The 18508-nt window shown below is 40.1% G+C and overlaps 2 protein-coding genes across 2 annotated transcripts in view; both read right to left on the minus strand.

Moving 5' to 3' along the window:
• Nucleotides 1-269, minus strand: part of LOC141738713 (macrophage mannose receptor 1-like) — a 39655-nt gene extending 39386 nt beyond the window's left edge. The window contains exon 1 of the mRNA XM_074574534.1: nt 73-269. Within this exon, the coding sequence (XP_074430635.1) occupies nt 73-133 (61 nt within the window). The 5' untranslated portion in view covers nt 134-269. The remainder of the gene's footprint in view (nt 1-72) is intronic.
• Nucleotides 270-2909: 2640 nt separating this feature from the next.
• Nucleotides 2910-18508, minus strand: part of LOC141738717 (macrophage mannose receptor 1-like) — a 37291-nt gene continuing 21692 nt past the window's right edge. Inside the window, exons 18-30 of the mRNA XM_074574538.1 lie at nt 17946-18013; nt 16682-16782; nt 15109-15245; nt 13980-14094; nt 13199-13395; nt 11886-11976; nt 10725-10957; nt 9804-9969; nt 7752-7904; nt 6581-6697; nt 6213-6374; nt 4150-4182; nt 2910-3505 (exon numbers count right to left, since the gene is read on the minus strand). Of these exons, the coding sequence (XP_074430639.1) occupies nt 3336-3505; nt 4150-4182; nt 6213-6374; nt 6581-6697; nt 7752-7904; nt 9804-9969; nt 10725-10957; nt 11886-11976; nt 13199-13395; nt 13980-14094; nt 15109-15245; nt 16682-16782; nt 17946-18013 (1743 nt within the window). The 3' untranslated portion in view covers nt 2910-3335. The remainder of the gene's footprint in view (nt 3506-4149; nt 4183-6212; nt 6375-6580; nt 6698-7751; nt 7905-9803; nt 9970-10724; nt 10958-11885; nt 11977-13198; nt 13396-13979; nt 14095-15108; nt 15246-16681; nt 16783-17945; nt 18014-18508) is intronic.

An 18508-nucleotide genomic window follows, 5' to 3' on the forward strand; every position in this document is an offset into this window, starting at 1 on the left:
TTAAAACTGTAAAGCTGCCCGAGGAAAAGCATTTTCATACCTAGTTTAATACAAAACCAACAGGAAACTTACCCGGTGACTGTAATGAACCATGCACGAAAGAAAGAAAAACTAGGAACCTGGAGAAACTCATTGCAAATGTAACTTGCTTCTCATTTCTCTATCAAGAGTTGGACTATAAGATTGGCAGTGTACAAAATCCTTCTGAGTGAGGATAGTGACAGGTCCTTCTCTCTGTCAAAGGGTTGATGGATAAAGCTCTGTACTCTAAATAAGGAAATATCCTGTCACATGGTGTTTTGAAATAACTAGAATGCACATTGAAAACACTCCTCTCTTTGAAGAATGAGTCGCTTCCTAAAGTGAAGCCTCCATCCTTGTTGCTAGAGGCGGTGACATTTGTCTTTTTCTGGGACTTCGCTAGTGTTATACAGGGGTCGGTTGCTGGGGTGCTACACAGGACAGACCTTTCAAAAAACAGCTTGAGAACTGGTGACAAGAAAACTGCAGTGAAATATCATTGATTAAAAACTCAGTCTCTGCTTTAACACTTACATCTCAGAAACAAAGGGAGACAAAACCCCAGTGGCTCAGTACATTGCTATCATTACACAACTACATATCTAGAAGAAAGAGAGCAAATTTTACAGGATCTGCAGTATTCAGTGCATTATAAATTACTGCTCGCTTTGAGGGCTAAAATTGCTTTTTTTCTGCACTGTCACACTGCTTTCTTTGATTACAGTTTGGGGCTGGGCTGCTTACTGCTTGTCGAAGATCTGAAAGAAGTGAAGATGTTCGATGCTATAGGCTAGTGATCAGCTTTCCTGTAACAGGAGGGAAACTTTTGCCTGGAATACTTCTGTCAAGGAAAAGGTTGTGTTCATCTATCTGAGAAATTTCTAATGAGGGTACTCCAGGACAAAGCCAAATGTAAGCTAAATTGGAAAAGTTCCTTTTAATCTGTAAGCAAAGTGCTCATCTGAAGACTTCTATTGGCATGGCAATTCTTGTACAACTACTGTGCAAAGCTGTGCTGGCAAATATTCACATGCAGACAAGTCACACAATCACAGAATGGTTCGGGTTGGAAGGGACCTTCAAGATCATCTAGTTCCAAACCTGATGTCCAATCTAAATCTACCCTCTTTCAGGTTGAGATTGTTACCCCGTGTCCTATCATTACACTCCCTGATCAAGAGTCCCTCCCCATCCTTCCTGTGGGCCCCCTTTAGGTACTGGAAAGCTGCTATAAGGTCTCCTCGGAGCCTTCTCTTCTCCAGGCTGAACAACCCCAACTCTCTCTGTCTGTCCTCATAGGGACAGTCCTACTGTTCCTTCTGTTTATTTACATCAGTGAAATTAAAAGAAGTTGTGTCAACAAAATGGAAAAAAGCAAGAAATGAAATAGTCAGTAGTGAAATATATATAGAAACTGAACAGAAGATGTTATATGAGAAGCAACTCTCTTTGCTTTTATTTATAAGCTGTGAGGGAAAACTATTGCAAGAACTGGCTAAACTTGTTGACTGTTAGAAAGTAGCAAGAGAGAAAAACATTTTCAGAAAAAAATGGCTGGATTTCAGTAAAAGTAGAAGTTGAATAAATTGTTTAATAATAACTATTCTATTTGCAGGTGACATTCAGGGAGGACTTCGTGTGAGCAAGGCTTGCAAGAGCAGACCAAAGTCATAAAGCTGATTGGTGCCACAGACAATGATGGGGTGGGAGAGAAACAGAAGCTGAGTTTACTGAGTGAAACTGTATTTTGGATATATCTGAAATCATAAAATGAAATGGCTCCGAGAGACGGGATCCCAAAGGAAAATACCTGGAGGACACATTCCTACCCAGTTTCCTCCTCTGCCTCATGAAGTGCCAGCTGCGGCCCTGTGAGGATTCAGCTCCCCAAGGCTGCAGAGTGATGGGAGGGGCGCAGAATTAGTGCAGACACTGAGGCAGGCTAAAAGAAGAACTGAGCGCTTCAGAGCTGCCCCTTTCACATAACCAACCAGCTTGACGCTGGTTACAAACTTTTCGGGGTCTGTGTCCTGCGTGCTGCATTTCAATTGTGCAATAACCTGTTCTCAGCAGGGTGCTAAATTCTTGGTTGTATTTACACCAAGAAAACCGGAGTCCAGTGCTTAGAAAAGAAACTTCATTACTTTTTATTATTATTTCTTTTAACTTTCCAGCTTGCTGGGAAGACCCTGTACAGCCTGGGAAAGGCAGATCATTTGCTGGAGCTATCTGCTAAACTCTCTTCCCCATAAAGTTTTTAGTGTCTAAATTATATTTGCAGCTCACCTGAATACTATTTTGTACTGCTTTCCACTGTTTTTCTAGCATCTTAAACTTAGTCTACTTGCAGATTCCTAGCACAGTATCATCTGCTGCAGTCCTTAGTTTTCAGTTCCTTTTTCTTGCATTTAAAAACAGCAAGTTGGTGCTTATTCAAGCTGAATTCAAAGTTGGGGGAGGTGAGGGGAGGGGGGAAGGGAGAAGCCCTCCTTGTTATTGACAAAAGAGTTAGTGCACAGAAAGGAGCTCCTCCCTTCCCCTTTCCTCTCTCTTGATTCACAGGGAAGGCTGAAGCTGAAAATTATACTAATAAAAACTTAGTTTATTTCAAAGCATTAACAAAAAGAAGGAAGTCTGCAAGGGTAAGAATATTTTAGTTCGTGCTAGTGAACATACTACAGTATTATCAGGTTATCCTGTTATCAGATTCAAAAAAAGACCAAAACCTACACGTGAGCTTAATGTCTTTTGCTGTTATGAACTGTATTTTCTGTACCAGAAAATCAAAATGGTGAGTTTTTCTATCCCAAACTTATCTGAGGTAAGTATATGAAGCACTATTTTATCAGTGTAATTGGTCTGATGGAGTGAAGTTTGTGAGGCAAAGTGAGTTCAAGATTACAACAGAGTTGGGCAGATTTTATTTTTTGAGTTCTTTGCAACGTCCACAAAGTTATGGGAATACAGTTCTAAATCGTAATCACACTTTATTGAACACTCATTCTCCCTAGTTGACTTTTATAGCCATTTTTCTGTGCGTTTATTTGTTCTTGACAAGTTATTTACACTAGTGTACACTTGAGAACACCTTGACTGCTACAAATCTATAACATCAATTCCAATTTTGTAAAATATGCATGATACAAAAGAGGCTGCTAGTGCAAAAAAGAAAAAAGGGATTTAATTCACGATTACAGATATCCTCCCTGGAAACTTTTAACAGATACATCCTTTAATTTCAGCAAGTGACTTGCTCCTCTGAATTGGTACATGCCACAGGGCCCATTCTCACCAACTCTTCAGTCACCGACGCATCATTTTAGAAGTGTTTCATTGCCAGGATCTGTCGATAGTTGGTTTTGTCTTTTTCTCTTGTAGAAATAGACTGACATGCCAGCTCCAAGAAGAGTGAGAACAGCCAAAATGATGAGTGGCCAAACGGAGAGGTGAACAGGTGAGTGAGCCTCTTCATTCTTTTCATTGCCTGAAATGAGTGCATATAACTGAGAGAGACCTTAGTCACTTTTTATCCCACATAAAACATGAAAACCAGCGAGGACATGTTCCCTTCTGCTGAACTTGGAGTCTGTTCAGTGTAAATCTGAGCCCTGATCAGTAGCCAGGTCTCTGTTGCTAAAGTTAACATGGTTCTAGTGGATCTGGATTACAATGGCATACAAGGCATGCAGTGGGTGCTTGTAAGAATTTAATGAAAATGCATGCTTTAGCTATGGATATAGGATGCTAATAATTTGGAAATTAGCTTTACAATATTTTTATGTTACGTTATTTACAATAATACCTATGGAAGAAATTTACATATACATCTACTCAGGTTTTAATGGCCTAGTTAAAGGTCTCTGTGCCTGTTCTCAAAGTTCGTCACAAGTTGGGGCACTGCTGAGTTTGTCAGCTCAAGATTAGCTCTGCAACAGTCCAGTTGACCAAGAACATGTGAGTGCTTGTGTGCGCATAAAAGGCGCCGTGGGATTGCCCTAAGTGATTTCTAACCCTGCATCTCAGCAGCTCTCAGCAGGACTTTTCTCTAAAAAGGGGTGATTTGGGAAAACTCATTTTAAGTTGATCTGGTATTTAGGTTTTTATTAATTTTCTCATGAAAGCTCTTACCTTTTTGCTGTAGAGGACTCCCACTTGGCTCAACTTCAGAGACAAATAATAAGACACTTCATTAGAATTCAGAAGTTTGACTATTTTGTTAAAATTATATGGGAGCAAAAACCCCTGAAGTATTACCATTGCATTAATAACATATATGTCTGTTATATAAGGCAATGTGAGGCAAAAAATACATTCCTGTTTACCTTCCTACTTAATATTACCAAACTATAATTTCCATTCACTTAAAACTTTATATTGCTTTTATATCTATCAACATTCAAATACTGACCCTCTTCTGTGTTTACTCAAAAATACTTTTCATATTTTTCCTGAAATATTAATTTTAATTTCCTAAGAACATGATGTACAAATCTGGAGATTAGTTTTACATCGCACATTCTAGGAAGCTCTGCATGTCCAGCAGGATTCTGCTGTTACAATGAAGTTTAAGATTCTTAAATGTCTCCCTTAGAAAATGCCCTCTGGACCAAGGCTTCCCACGTGCCTATGCATAAGAAAGATAGAGAAAAAGACCTTATAAAATCTTTTTTTGTTGAAAAAGTGCAAAATATGTTTGACACTCAGAAAAGAAGAATTACATGTATTGGATGTTCTTGTACTGTAAGAAAAACTATTCTGAATCAAGAGTCTCTAAATATCAAGAAAATATTTCTCCTTGGCTCTTTTACATTGCAGTTTGAAAACACACTACCCAGAAGTTACAAAGGCAAAATATAAAATGAAATTAAAGCAGAGTAGAATGTAAAACGACTAGGTACAAAGCAACAGTACCCCCTATTAAAGCAGGAAATAGTTACATATCAGAGCATCTCATGATTCAGTGGATGGATTTTAGCACTTCCTTATTATTTTAGTGCTATATAGGATGGAATATAATTTGTCTGTTCTTAGTAAATCTTTAATGGGGATTAACTGATTTACTGCCACGGGCATGTGCCGATTTAAGCAGGAAAATTAACAATGCATGGGAGATGACTGTTTCTTGATTACATTTCAGTCTGCTTTTTTAATTAAAGACTACATTTGCAAAATTATTAAAAGCTAACCCCAAATTTTCAATTATTTTTCTGAGAACTACTGTGACTTGCGATGTCTTTAGTATTGAAATTGCATCCTTTCAACTTTTCATCCGAACAAAGGAATCTTAAAAATCGTTTTACACAGGAAATGAGGTTTTCAGCATAGGACAGAGACGTTCACGGTGATCTACTGGGGACAATGAAAAGCTGGAGAATTAAACTTGTTCTCACAGCTACTACAAAAGAAACTACAAAGGTTTAAAGATGGCAACCTACCATTTTTTTAGGTAAGATTGATTTTAACATTTAAATTAAGAGAATGGAATGTTAATGCTTTCTTTCAGACAATTGTATCTTTTGTATCTCCGCTTTGGAATAATACATGTGCTTTTTTACCTCCAAAACATTAGTCTGGTATATACAGTATGGAGGGAAATTTTCCAGAAATGCTGATAAGACAGCTTCTGTAATGACTTGAAGTCTTCATTTAATAGGGAAGTACTCCTTATATTATTATTGCAACACAAACAGCCGGCCTTTTAGTATCCCTGAGGAACTACTGACTTAAAGGTTATTGAAATCAGGCCCAATATGAAGCTAGTTTTTGACGTTGGGCAATAATAGAGTTTTTGAATGTAACAAGGTTGGAGAGGAAGGTAGATTATTCATGTTAATTCCTCCTTGCAAGGATATAATAACTGTTACAATACTTAGTTCCTGGAAAAGGCATGAATTTGCACAAGAGTGTGACAGATGCCATGCCAATGCCTGTGTTAGGTGCTCAAAAGTTTTCTGAAAGTCTCATTCTCAACCTAGGGTGCATACAACACATTACCATATTCCCATGCGAGTGCAGACAGTACTGTGAAGAGCTCACAGTCTTCAAAACCAGACAACTACAAATGTTTAGCAATGTGGGATATGCCAAATGAAATTGTCAGAAATTACTTCCAGATGCGTGGTGGAGGGCTACAGCAGTTACTTGTAAACAGATCTGCTCTGTCACTGAGGACTGAGTCACTAAGGGCTTACCTTTGGGTTTTTTGCAGATAAATCCTTTTTCAAAAGAGCAATCGGTGTTGTCCCAGTAACCAGATGGTGCGGTCATTGCGACGCAGCGATGCTCCATGCCAGACTCTTTCTCCTCCCAGTTGACAAAGTCCAGTGCAGCATTATCTAGCCATAACCACTGTCCTAAAGAGGAACATCCAGAACAAAAAAAAATTAAAACGTATCTCAACGATATTTTAACACCTTACCTCAGCAAATAACTTCAAAAATGTAATAGTAACCCATTTTTCAACAGAAGACCTCATCGGTTTTTGTAAAAGCATAGTTATCCTCTATTTTCTGATATTAGCAAAGCATTTTTAAGTGAAATATTGAAAATAAGACATTACCATCCACATTTCGGTAAAGTCCTATCCAGAAGCCTCCTACTTTATTTCCAAGTGGTTGTATTGTATGGATCAGAAAGTCAGATTCATCCATATTTTCTACTGAAACCAAAGTAGCACCTGAAAGGCATTAACAAGGAAATAACCATAACCCACGTGAGCAACTACTGGAATGACCTCCTCTTTCAAGTTGGTACAAACAATAACTTTTGAAAGTATTATGCACACTATTCTGTTGGTTTCCCTATTGCTTCTTGCGGAGGACAGAGCCCCGGAGGTGCTTAGTGGCCACTGCCCCAGGATGGTGCCCCAGAAGCAGGAGCTGATGGGGAGCTCTACACCTGGGGAGGCTGCAGCCCCTGGGAGGACAGAAGGCTGCACAGTCGCTTGTGTTAGTTTATTTTCATTGTAGCTTGTTATGATTCTATGATTAGAAGAATTCAAGAGTTTTAGAGACTCTATTGGTAGTGGCCCTGGTCGTCATCAGTGAAACCTCTTAAGAGATTACCTCGAGGGAGGTGATTCTCCCCCTCTACTCCACTCTTGTGAGACCCCACCTGGAGTACCGCGTCCAATTCTGGAGCCCCTACTACAAGAAAGATATGGACGTGCTGGAACATGTCCAGAGAAGGGCCACGAGGATGATCAGAGGGCTGAAGCACCTCTGCTATGAGGACAGACTGAGAGAGTTGGGGTTGTTCAGTCTGGAGAAAAGAAGGCTCCGAGGAGACCTTAGAGTGGCCTACCAGTGTCTTAAGGGGGCCTACAAGAAAGCTGGTGAGGGACTCTTTAGGATGTCAGGTAATGGTAGGACTAGAGGGAATGGATTAAAACTAGAGATGGGACGATTCAGACTGGACGTTAGGAAGAGGTTCTTCACCGTGAGGGTGGTGAGGCACTGGAACAGGTTGCCCAGAGAGGTGGTGGAAGCCCCATCCCTGGAAATTTTTAAGGCCAGGCTCGACGGGGCTCTGAGCAACCTGATCTAGTGGGAGATGTCCCTGCCCATGGCAGGGGGTTTGGAACGAGGTGATCTTTAAGGTCCCTTCCAACCCGAACAATTCTATGATTCTATTTCTAATGGTTTTGTTTTTAATCAATGTTTTTACCTTCTTATGTGAGTTTTGTATAAAATTTTGTATAAATCTCGTCAGTTGATAATGAAGGCTCTCACCTAACCGAGCACACTTGAGGGAGGCCAGTGCCCAGCTTGTCCCAGCTGATGCTTCGAGGTAGTAGCAGTGGCCGCGGTAAGGGATCCAAGCTCGGAGTTCGGCTGCTTCGGGGCAGTCTCCAGGCAGCTGAGCAGGGTCAGTAGGAGCTATAGCTAAAGAAGCCATATGATATGAAATTGGTATTGCATTATGAGTAACCCAGGAGGTGGGATGTGTATGTAAATAGAGTGGGATTTCTCTCACTCAGCTTTAACTCCCTGGACCTCTATTCCTCACTATTCCTACAGGCCCTCAGGTCAGACAACAAGGAGAACCAGGCAGTCAAGAGCATGAAACACCTTATTTCTCCAATCACATTTCTTAGGACAAGGAAAAAAAAATAAATCACATCCTGCAGCATCTAACTGCCTGCCTTGGCAGTACTGTGAGGAAAGCAGACCCTGAGGGGTCATATAGATCTCAAATTTGCTTTTTCCCAACACAGAAAGCTGTTGTAGGCTAATGGATCGCTGATACCACAGTCTCATATTGTATGGCTGCTTGGTCTCTGTATGTTGTCACTTCATACAGAGCAGCCATCGGTGGTGCATGCCTCTGCCAAGTTTCTCTCTGTTTCTGATCATGTACACAACTCCAATTCACTTCTATTGGTCTGCACTGCAAATGCAGATCAAATGTATGGCTGGAAGGTTTAACTCTGATTAATCTATCTAATCAAGTCTATCTTGAGCCTCACATCAGGAACAACAATATTATGCAGCCTTCAAATCTCAAGGAGGGAAAACGACATTGTCCTGGTTTGAGGTAAAACAGAACCAACTTTCAGTTCAGTAATTTTATTTTTTTAGCTAAGCCTCTTCTAACTCTCTGAAATTAACAGCATATTGTGTTTAAAACAGTTCGTTCAGAGTGATAAGACAGTTTGTGCCAAGGAATGGCATGCAGAGAGGCTCTTGCTTATACTTATTGCTGTAGCAACCAAGGTCAGCTAATTTTGTTATTTGTCCCATTAGAGGGTCGGAAGCGGAGGGCATAGAGGGGTTCCATCTGCGGGGAGGAGCGGACAGGACAGGTGACCAAAAATTGACCAACAGGGGTATTCCATCCCATCTGCCCCATGCTCAGTATAAATGCTGAGGGATCAAAGGGTCAGCTCTCTTCCTTCAATGGCCGATGTCCGAGGAGGACTCTGTCTGTTCATCTGCCTTTGATCCTGATCCGTGTGTTCCTGACTCCAACTCTGGAATCTGGTTCCCACTCTTTGCTGAGTCCAGCCTGGGACTTACCCAGTACCTATCGGTGACATCATCCTGGAAGCTTAATACGGTTTTGTATATACTGTATCTATTTCATTATATTCCTTTTTATTTTATTCTTAATATTTTATTAAAGTAGTTTAGTTTCTTCTAAACTCATAAATCTCTCTTCATCTCACCTCCTCCTCTCCGTGCATGAGAGGCTGGGGGGGAGCATCTGTCATCAGCCATTGGCTGATTTGGCCAAAACCACGACAGACATAATTTACAAAATGTACAAGCAAACATGCCTATGCATATATCTACTAAGAGTTAAAGCATCATTCACATTCCCGAGGCACTTACACACATACATCAGAACGGCTGTAGCTTTAGCAATAGTGAGTGGGAGTGAAATTCTGGCCTTTTTTTTGGCTGAGTGACACCTGTGTGTGAACTCGGCCAGTTGCTGCAGTCCACCCAGTCAGTGCACGATCCCAGCACTTACTTACATTACACACAATCTCAAGTGTGATTTATGCTCACGTCTCAGAAAGAACAAAAAGCCTTAAGACAGAGCTTCATCTCACGCACGTGAAAGCAATGCAGCCACGTCCGTTTGCACAAGAGGCTTTCATGTGCCTGAATTCATGTATCATCCGATAGCAAACCTCCAGATTCTGCAGGGGGGTAGACGGTATCCTGAAGCATACTCCTCTGAAGGTTTTAGCCCAAGCCGGAGCAAAGTCTCTAGGATAAGGCAGACTAAATGGAATTAGGAATGTGTCTTCAAAATTATTACGTTCATTTGCTTACCATCGGATGTCTTGCAGACTGAAAAGTAGCTTTCATTGCAGAATGCTGTTTTCCAAGTACCATCAATATCTAGGTATACACAAGCATTTTTCTCCTTTGGTTCCCCTGCTGCCCATTTCGTGTACCTGGTTTTCCAGTTATCGGTCCATTTGTAATAGCTGCCAGTCTGAAAAAAAAAAAGAAGTTCTGGTAACAGAGTTGGTTTTTTTTTTTATAAAAAGCTCTTACACATAAATATAGTGTCCTATCTCTATTTGTGTTTTTCAGAAAAAAAAGCCCTGTGCTGCTCTGTTTTTTTAAACACCATTTGCTGTTCTAAGCAATGTCACTGGGTGCTCTGAGTCACACAAGAACTCATTGCTTTCAGGAGGGTTTTTCTGAAGTAATACAAATTTCTATAACACGTCAAGAAACTTAGATAAGTCCATCTTAGGTCATTTAGTAAATCCCATATCAAGAGAAGCAATTACAGAGAATTTGTCCGCTCTCCTCTGCTGTATTTAAATTAATACAGGGAGCTTTTCGATGAATAAGGATTACTTGACATTAAACAGGCAAAATAATCTTAAAATACCTCTCTAATACTCATAATAACTTTTATTAATATAATAGCAGTTATAAGTAGCCCTCTATACGGCAAGGAATTAGACTTTCAGAACCGCTAATGGTTCCTGCACAATAGCTACGCATGCTGGCTTGTGACTCGCAACCTGCAGCTTTATTTCTTTTACCATTTCTAGAGCTTTCTACCATCATCTGTGTCTTCCTAATTAACTTTTTCTGTGACTCCTCACTCCATTTGGTGCATGAAGGTCTTTGAGTAACTCTAATGACCCCTAGAAATCTATGCGTATACACATGAAGTATAAGTATAAAGTAAAGCCACCAAGTACCTGCACCTCCCATCTGTCCAGCACTTACCATATTGCTGTTAAGACCGATCCACACAGGTTTTCCATATTTCAACGTCTGGATCCACAGGAATGAGTGGATGTAGGCATCTGAAATGCTGGCAAGATCTGCAGATTTGTCTTGACAATTTTTTCTGGCCTCTTCCCATTGCATTTCAGATGAGATGATTGAATAGCTGCTGTCACCATAACGGGCAAAGCCAGAGGATGGATTTGTTGTTGGAATTTCAGACTGCGTGGTAACTACGGAGAAAAAACTGAATGCAGGAATTTACAACATACCACTTATCTATAGCATCGATGTTATCAAAAAATAAGTCAAAAGGTCCAGTACTAACTGTCAGTCAAAGTCTTTATTTAGGCTCATGAAAAATTTTCCACCCTTGGAAGGGTTGAAAGGTATAAACAGCTGTAGCCAGGATTAAACAAGCTAAAAATGCCTCCCGAAAACTATGCATTTGCTGTGCGGGGAGAGAGGGTTCATACAAGCAAGTTAGCTATGCTGAGAGTGAACAGGCTGCAGGAGCTGATTGAAGTGGGGGCAGGGAGAACAGTTTTTACTAATGCTGTAATAAAGGTGAGGCAAAACTGTTTTGTTTTCTGTGCTTTGCTTTCTCTACTCCCAATATATGTCTGGGCAGCAGGGATTTGCATGATTACAGTTCTACAGCAGGAGAGTCAACATTCATTACTCATTTTGGTGTTAAAAAAAAACAATCAATATTCTTCAACAATAACAACGTAGCCAAGAGGCTGTACATTTTAATAGACATCGTATGGCATTTGGTAGAAATGTTAAAAGAGGATTAAATGCTCTGCTCAGAGACAGCCAGGAGTATGGGGAGATCACTGTAAGAGCATGGTTTAATACTGCACTTAAAGAAGATGCCTAAAAGCCTCATATTTCACTGAGAAGAAATCCCTTTCCATTTATTATTCTTTTTTATTATTCATGGTTTAAGTACAAGCCTCTAGTCAAGGTAGTGGTTCCTCTCCAGCAATTTCCATGGAACAAGTTGTACCTTAAAAATAGTAAGACTTAAGACTGGTGGAGCTCTGAAAGCCTAAGGGACTCAGAATGAGACTCAAAGCTGAAAGAAATCACATCAGTTTATATATTCAGATTATCTGAGACACTTATTCTCAGGAGACTGGATTAAACAGAACTCACGTGAATTCATCTGGCATACATAGCCTCTCTCGTTGTCACAGCTATCATCTCTCCATTTCCCATCCGACTTCATGATGAAGACGCAATCTGTCTGAAGGAGAGGGGAAGATACACAGCCGTTACAAAAGGCAATCAGGAGGTGATGAGCTGAAGATCCTATACTCCTAATGCAAGCCGGATGGGAGAGATAAGGGATGAAAAAACGGAGAGGAGCAGGAGAGGAAAGGGAGAGGAGCTCATTGAGCATTAGTTCAAATGTCCTGGTTTTCAGCCAAATCACTTGACCTGGTATTTATTAGTGACCCCTTAAATGTGAACCAAGCTTCCACTGGTGCCAGTCAAGGTCCGAAGGAAAGGTCTATAAAAAATACTCTTACCAGTTTTATTAAGAATCCTTTAATGACTACAGAAATGACTAGGCTACCTAAACATGTCTTCTCAGTTCCAATTAACAATTGTGTAGAAATGCTTCAAAACATTTCCATGAATCAGAAAAACAGTATGAGAACTGTTATTAAAAGCTAGTCTGGATTTATCTTAACTGAAGCAAACTATCTTGGAGAAAGCAAGCACTCTTTACCAGTTATTTGTCGTTATTATCAAGTTATCACTATCAGATATCTTTAGTAACAACCAAATTTTCCCTTTGCTTCCTTATTTCTAATTGCTTCAAGAATTCCTTCACGACTCCTCTGATTTCAAGATTGGCCATGACTGTCTGTCAGCATTTCAGTTGAGTATCTCTCTTATGCTGATTTAAACAAGTTTTAGTCATAAACAGGTAGACTGATGGTGGATGTTAAAAATCTCGAGCTACTAGCTGCCTATCATTTCTTCTATGTGTTTTTCCTCCTTTGAAAAAGAGATTGAATTTCATCAGAGCAATAGCTCTTTTACTGAAGATCTCCTTTTTGTACCATCAGAAGCTAGTAAAACAATGTGGGAGCACATTAGCCAGGAATGGGACATATATACAGACAAATTAATGTTGCACCAACCACCTTCATTTTGGCTTATCATCACTTTTCTATGTTTCATGTTGCAACTTTAATGTTTGTGGTACTGCAGTTTGTGGAGGAACTGAAGTAATACATGCCTCGCTGGGCTTGATTACAGAATTGGTATTTTGCAGTAGGTCAGATGGAAAGCACAAAGTCACTCTTCTTCAGATCCTCTGCTAAATATTTTTGGTGTATTTGGAATAGTTATCCAACGATTTGCTGAACCTCTTTCTGCTTACAAAAGGACTTGCTGTAACTTCCCTTTTAGGAAAATCATCTAGCTGCCTAAGATATTACTTAAATTTCCTGTACCTCCACAGTGACATCTGTCAACATTTCTAAGTCATAATAATCCAAGTAGTTTTGTTTCTGTTCTGGTGCACCATTAGCCCAGTTGGTGTAGGAAACAGTGCTTCCATCTGTCCAAAGAAATGTGGACTCTGCGTTGATATCATTCATCCCAATCCAAACATCAGTCGTGGCATCCTTTAAATGATAGAAGAGGAAAGCTGGAGGGAAGCAAAGATTTCTCATTAAGGAAAGCTGATCATGACTTACACAAAACAGGAAAAATGTGCAAAAGCCCAGAACTGGGGACATATTACAAGGATAACATTTCCCACAACAGAGCCCATCTGCCTTTAACTAGATATTTAGATAAGCATCTGTAGGAACGTATGTTACACAAGCATTAAGGTTGAAAAAAATAGCCAAAGAGAAAGCTCTGGAGCAAATTAGAAAAAGTCCCCTTCCCCACTGTGTATGCACACACAGTACTCCAGCCGATCATATCGCCAGTGAGAGAGAGAGAAAATACAGATGCCTCTTAGTTTGAGGGATCTGTGCAACCACACTCAAAACAGGCTGGAAGTTTCATGAAAACTGAGCACTGAAAGAACTGGAAACACACACTTTATTTCTTATAGGCAATAATTTAGCTATTATTTCACACTTTGGAGTTAAAACTAAGCATAAACTGACCTGGCTAATAAGCAATTTTCATCAGATAATCCTGTAATCTATTTTAGAGAGCACAGCAGCTTCTTTAGTGGGAGACTAATGTTTCTTCTTTCCATAGAGCCCATATACGTACCTTGCACTTGTTCATTTGGTATGGTAGCCAGGTTTCCTCTCAAATCGATGCAAGCGTCTCGTGCAGCATGCCACATGAGCTTTCTTGTTATATTTGAAGCAAATATTTTGAAACACTGAAAAAAAAGCAAGCACTTCATACAAACTAACAAAGGTGGGAACTGTTGTATCAATTAACTATTTCTCCAGAAAAAGAGATCAAGGCTAGAATAAGTGTCAGAGCTCCAGAGTAGAAAGTATGTCTGTCTGCCCAGGTGGATACTTAGCCCCTCTCCTTGCACAAGGTGTAATCCAGGACTCCAGTATCATCGGAACTGATTGCAATGATGTCAGGTACATAATCCCTTTTCACATTTTCATCTGCCTGCTTCCTGCAGTGACTACAGAATAATTTAAACCCAAGAAAATGTGGCTGTGGATGACACAGCTGCAGTGAGCGATCTCTGCTGTGCCTTGTCCTGCTTCCAATGACTGTGGTTATAACTGTTCATCTCTCCAAAGTGTATGAAATATCCTTCGACACATTGACCTAACATCCAGAGGATGCAGTAGTAGCGCGTTGTATATAAAGTAGACAAAACAAACTTCGTCAAATGGACCTTCAAGTCAAATTGTTACAAATTCTGTCACAGCAATGAGGACTTCCAGACCATGTCTGAAAATAAAACTATAGTGAAAACAATTGTAGTTTGGCATCCTCTTTCTGAACTCTAAGCTTTGGGAGCCCTGTACAAGCCAAAGGGATTGTTCAAATGCATTCTCATTAAATCATTCCACCTGAAGGACTTTTTTTCCAATACTGACTGTTACAAATTTCAGTTCCTAACATAAATACATAAAACAGGAGAGGAGGAGGAAGGGTTTTCTTAAACAGTAACAGTGTCTTTTAACCCTCTGCAAACTGTGTTCTCTGAAATTTGTTCAGCATATGTTTACTTTTACTGTATTTCTCTGTAAAATGAAATGTCTATAGTAACCTCTAAAAAAGCCCAGCCATCCAGCCAGCATGTTCTGACTGGATAATTGCTCACTGGATTTATTTTATAATCATAAAACCCCCATATTTTTTGCAGTTCTTTTCTTCATTTCCAGTGCTGTAGGCAATTTACTGAAAATACTTGTTGACATACCTTGTTGTTAAAGAAAAACCAACTTTGTGGACATCCTCCAGGAGGCAATGGAGAAGCGAACGTTGAATTAATAGAACTGTTACTTTTTTCACATACAAATCTATTGGCTGAACCACAGTTTACATCATTCCACAAGCCTAGAAATAGTTAGATTGAATAAGCAAGTCAAGATGTTATAGTGTTTGTAACAATAATTTATCACTCCTTATTTTGAGTTAGAAAGAGGCTAATCTCTACTTTTCACACCCTTAAAGTGTGTAAAAGAGCCACGCACTACACTTATGCACTCAGCTATTTTTTACAAACAGATGTTCATGGACTTCAGCTGCTCAGCACTGTTGGTTACTGGGATACTGTCTAGCAATTGGAAAAAAGAATAAAGGACTGGGGAATATTATAGTCAATAAAGAGCTAGGACAGGATTCATTTGTCTAAACAGAGGTGCTTAGCGCTGTTTGAGAGGCGATGTGAGTTACCTGCAGAGAGCTGAAAGTTACGGCACTGTTTCTGTGAGAAACTTACGGTCAGGTGGGCTAACTCTAGGACATTGCGGGTGGCCACAGTCACCTACAGGTAGGCAACTCAATACTCCACTACAGTAAACTGAATTGCTCTTCAGGCAGCACTGGCTGTGCAGGTGAGATCTCCGTTTGACCATAATGAGACTTCAGAGGTCTGGCTCATATTAGCTATGTTTTGGTATCAGCTCAAGCTTAATGCTTCCCTTATGGTCCAATTCAGTTGCCCACATGTAAACTTCTAGCATCATCTGAGACAAGTTCAGGAACGCTGAGCCACCTCCACAGAGCTGGCAGATACGGCAGGGACCAGTGCCCCTTTCTGGATCAACAGCTAAAGAAGGAGGGATGCATCTCAATCAGACCAGATGCCTATGTTTAGAAAAGTGAATCTTGTTCTTGATGTCTTCATATAAAGGTAGAATTTCATGTGGGACTGCTGAATGATTTGTTTATAAAACATAAATTGAGAGATTGATTTCCTTATTTTCATATTATTACTGAATTCCCGTTAGCCTCAGCTAAGTTACAGAAGTGCAACCAAGAGGAAAAATTAGCTCTAGGATTTTCCTCTAGGATTTTCAAGGTATTTACACTTAAGAGTACTTATAACCACGTGAGACAGTCTTAGGTCATTAGATGTATTTGTCTCTCTCCTTTCCTCGTTGGCTTGTACCTTTAACTCCCCCTACTTCCTGTAGCTGTCATACATGTTTTCTTAAGTTCATGGGAGCGAAGACAGACCCCACTCAACTTTTCACTAAGGGAAGTTGTGAAAAGCCCTGTAAAAAGGTGCAATATCAATCTTACAAATCCAGACAGAGACATCTGCATTAAATTACACATGGTACTGAAATCTCCCCGTTCTAAGGACATAGACTCTTCCATGACTGGTGGTTACACCAGTTACTGCATCTTGTTGGCTTGTCACTGGAAAGGAATTGCAGAAAACAGCCACAAAAGATTGTATGTCAACTGACAGCAGAAGTTTGACAGCATCAGTTGTAATCCAAACAGAGACAAGTAAAATCTAATAGTTTAGCCTTGTTACTTACCTTGCTCTGGCAACATTACCACGCAATTTTCCTCATTATTTGCAAAATTGGGTTCATTGGGAGCCCAGGCCACATAGGTTACTGGAGTTCCATCCATCCAGCTTAAAGAAAAGATATACAAACAGTTATTAACTGATACACTTCAATTGTGAGATGAGAATCCTAATTAATATCTCACAATTAAGAAGGTCCATTAATGGGAACTGGCTGAATCTGGAAGGACTGTTACAGATTTTCCTCTCCTTACCCGATTGTTCTAATTTGAAGAAATTTATGTAAAAAAAAATTAGTCTTTGCAAAATAGAAAAAGAAAACACCGAACATATTTTCCAGTGATGGGCAGGACTGATATGACATCATTCAACATCAGAAACTGTTTTCAGTTACCCATAACATGTGATACAGAGAAGAATATTAAAAGTTTTATTTATCTTAACTGATTTCATTGTATCATCTCAGTCAATACCAACTTGTCTTCCCATTCCTCTTCTGCCCTTCCCACGGTTAGTGATTTACAGACACTCAACAGTGGCATTAAAATAGAAAGGTTAAATTAAAATCTCTTCTAAACCTGTTTCAGGTCAAGATTAGAAGCCTGTTCTTTCACCTTCCAGGTATGTCCTAACTAGCAGACGGGAAGGCAGGCAGTGTCAGTATCATGCTCTGCAGTATCTTTAACTTTAGTTTTTTGTTTATTTGTATGTTGGGGTTTTTGGCAATACTTGTTAGTTTTACTGTACTGTGCACTTCTGCTGATTTTTCTCCTGGAGCAGGAGTTTGCAGAGGCTACTGTAAAAATCTCTGTCAGAAGGAGGTTTTGTACTCATTGTCCACATCTTCCTAGTTCTGGAGGACTTCTGTGAAGCTATGATATATAGAAAAAAAGCATAAGAAAGCTCGGCTCTGTAGTATGGAGCGTATTTTAAAAGTGTGTTTTTATAGGTATAAAATCCAGCATAATAAAGTATCACTCCAATTCCTGGGGCAAATCTTTGAACGAAACTTGAGAAAGTGGTGTATGGAGGGTATAGCTGCCAAGCCTTTCTTTGGTAAGTGTTTACTCAAGAAAAAATGTTCTTTTCCCATTACTTTTTGGGGAAAACTTTTGGACTTAAGAATATTCTAGGACTATTCTGTTCTGCTTTGTACTTGTTATGTACAGCGGCCTTCAGTCCTTGAAAACAACGCATTTAGTATCTCCAGCTACAAAAAATACTGTATGTTTTTCTACGTGTTAAAAACTGCAGTGATCATCTTAACTTACCTAAACTTTTTATCAAGACTCACTTCTAGACCAATGAAGTATCCTCTTGACCACCTCCAGGATTGGTCCTGAAACAGAAAGACACTATTCTAATTTAAAACAAAACCAAACAACTTTGAAGTAAAACAAGTAGAAATGGATGTGCTGTTGATTAGGTCCACAGAGCAGTCACTGGCGTCAACGGCAGTAAGGCACCTGCTCACAGTTAAGCACAGCAATGTGCTTACACACTCAGGCGCAGAGGGCAGGTTTTCATCTGGAGCATCAGAGCCCTTAGGATGGGGTAGGAGAGAAGATCTTGAGTCAAAAACTGGTACACATCTTTCTTTCTCCCGCTGGGACTGCATCACCATCTCACGCCCACCTCAAGTCTCCCCCTCACACCAGTTATGTCCCAAGCCAGCACAGCTGGCACCTTCCCACATCGCTCTTCCCAACAGCCTGCCTCACCGCCTCAGCACCAGTGGTGCAGAGCAGGATTTGGTCCCAAATCCAAATCCCATGGGACCAAAGGGCACTTTGGGGGGCAATTTCGCAGATCTCATCTCAGACAGATTTCATCA

This window comes from Larus michahellis, chromosome 2, assembly GCF_964199755.1.
Source record: "Larus michahellis chromosome 2, bLarMic1.1, whole genome shotgun sequence".
Lineage (NCBI taxonomy): Eukaryota > Metazoa > Chordata > Aves > Charadriiformes > Laridae > Larus > Larus michahellis.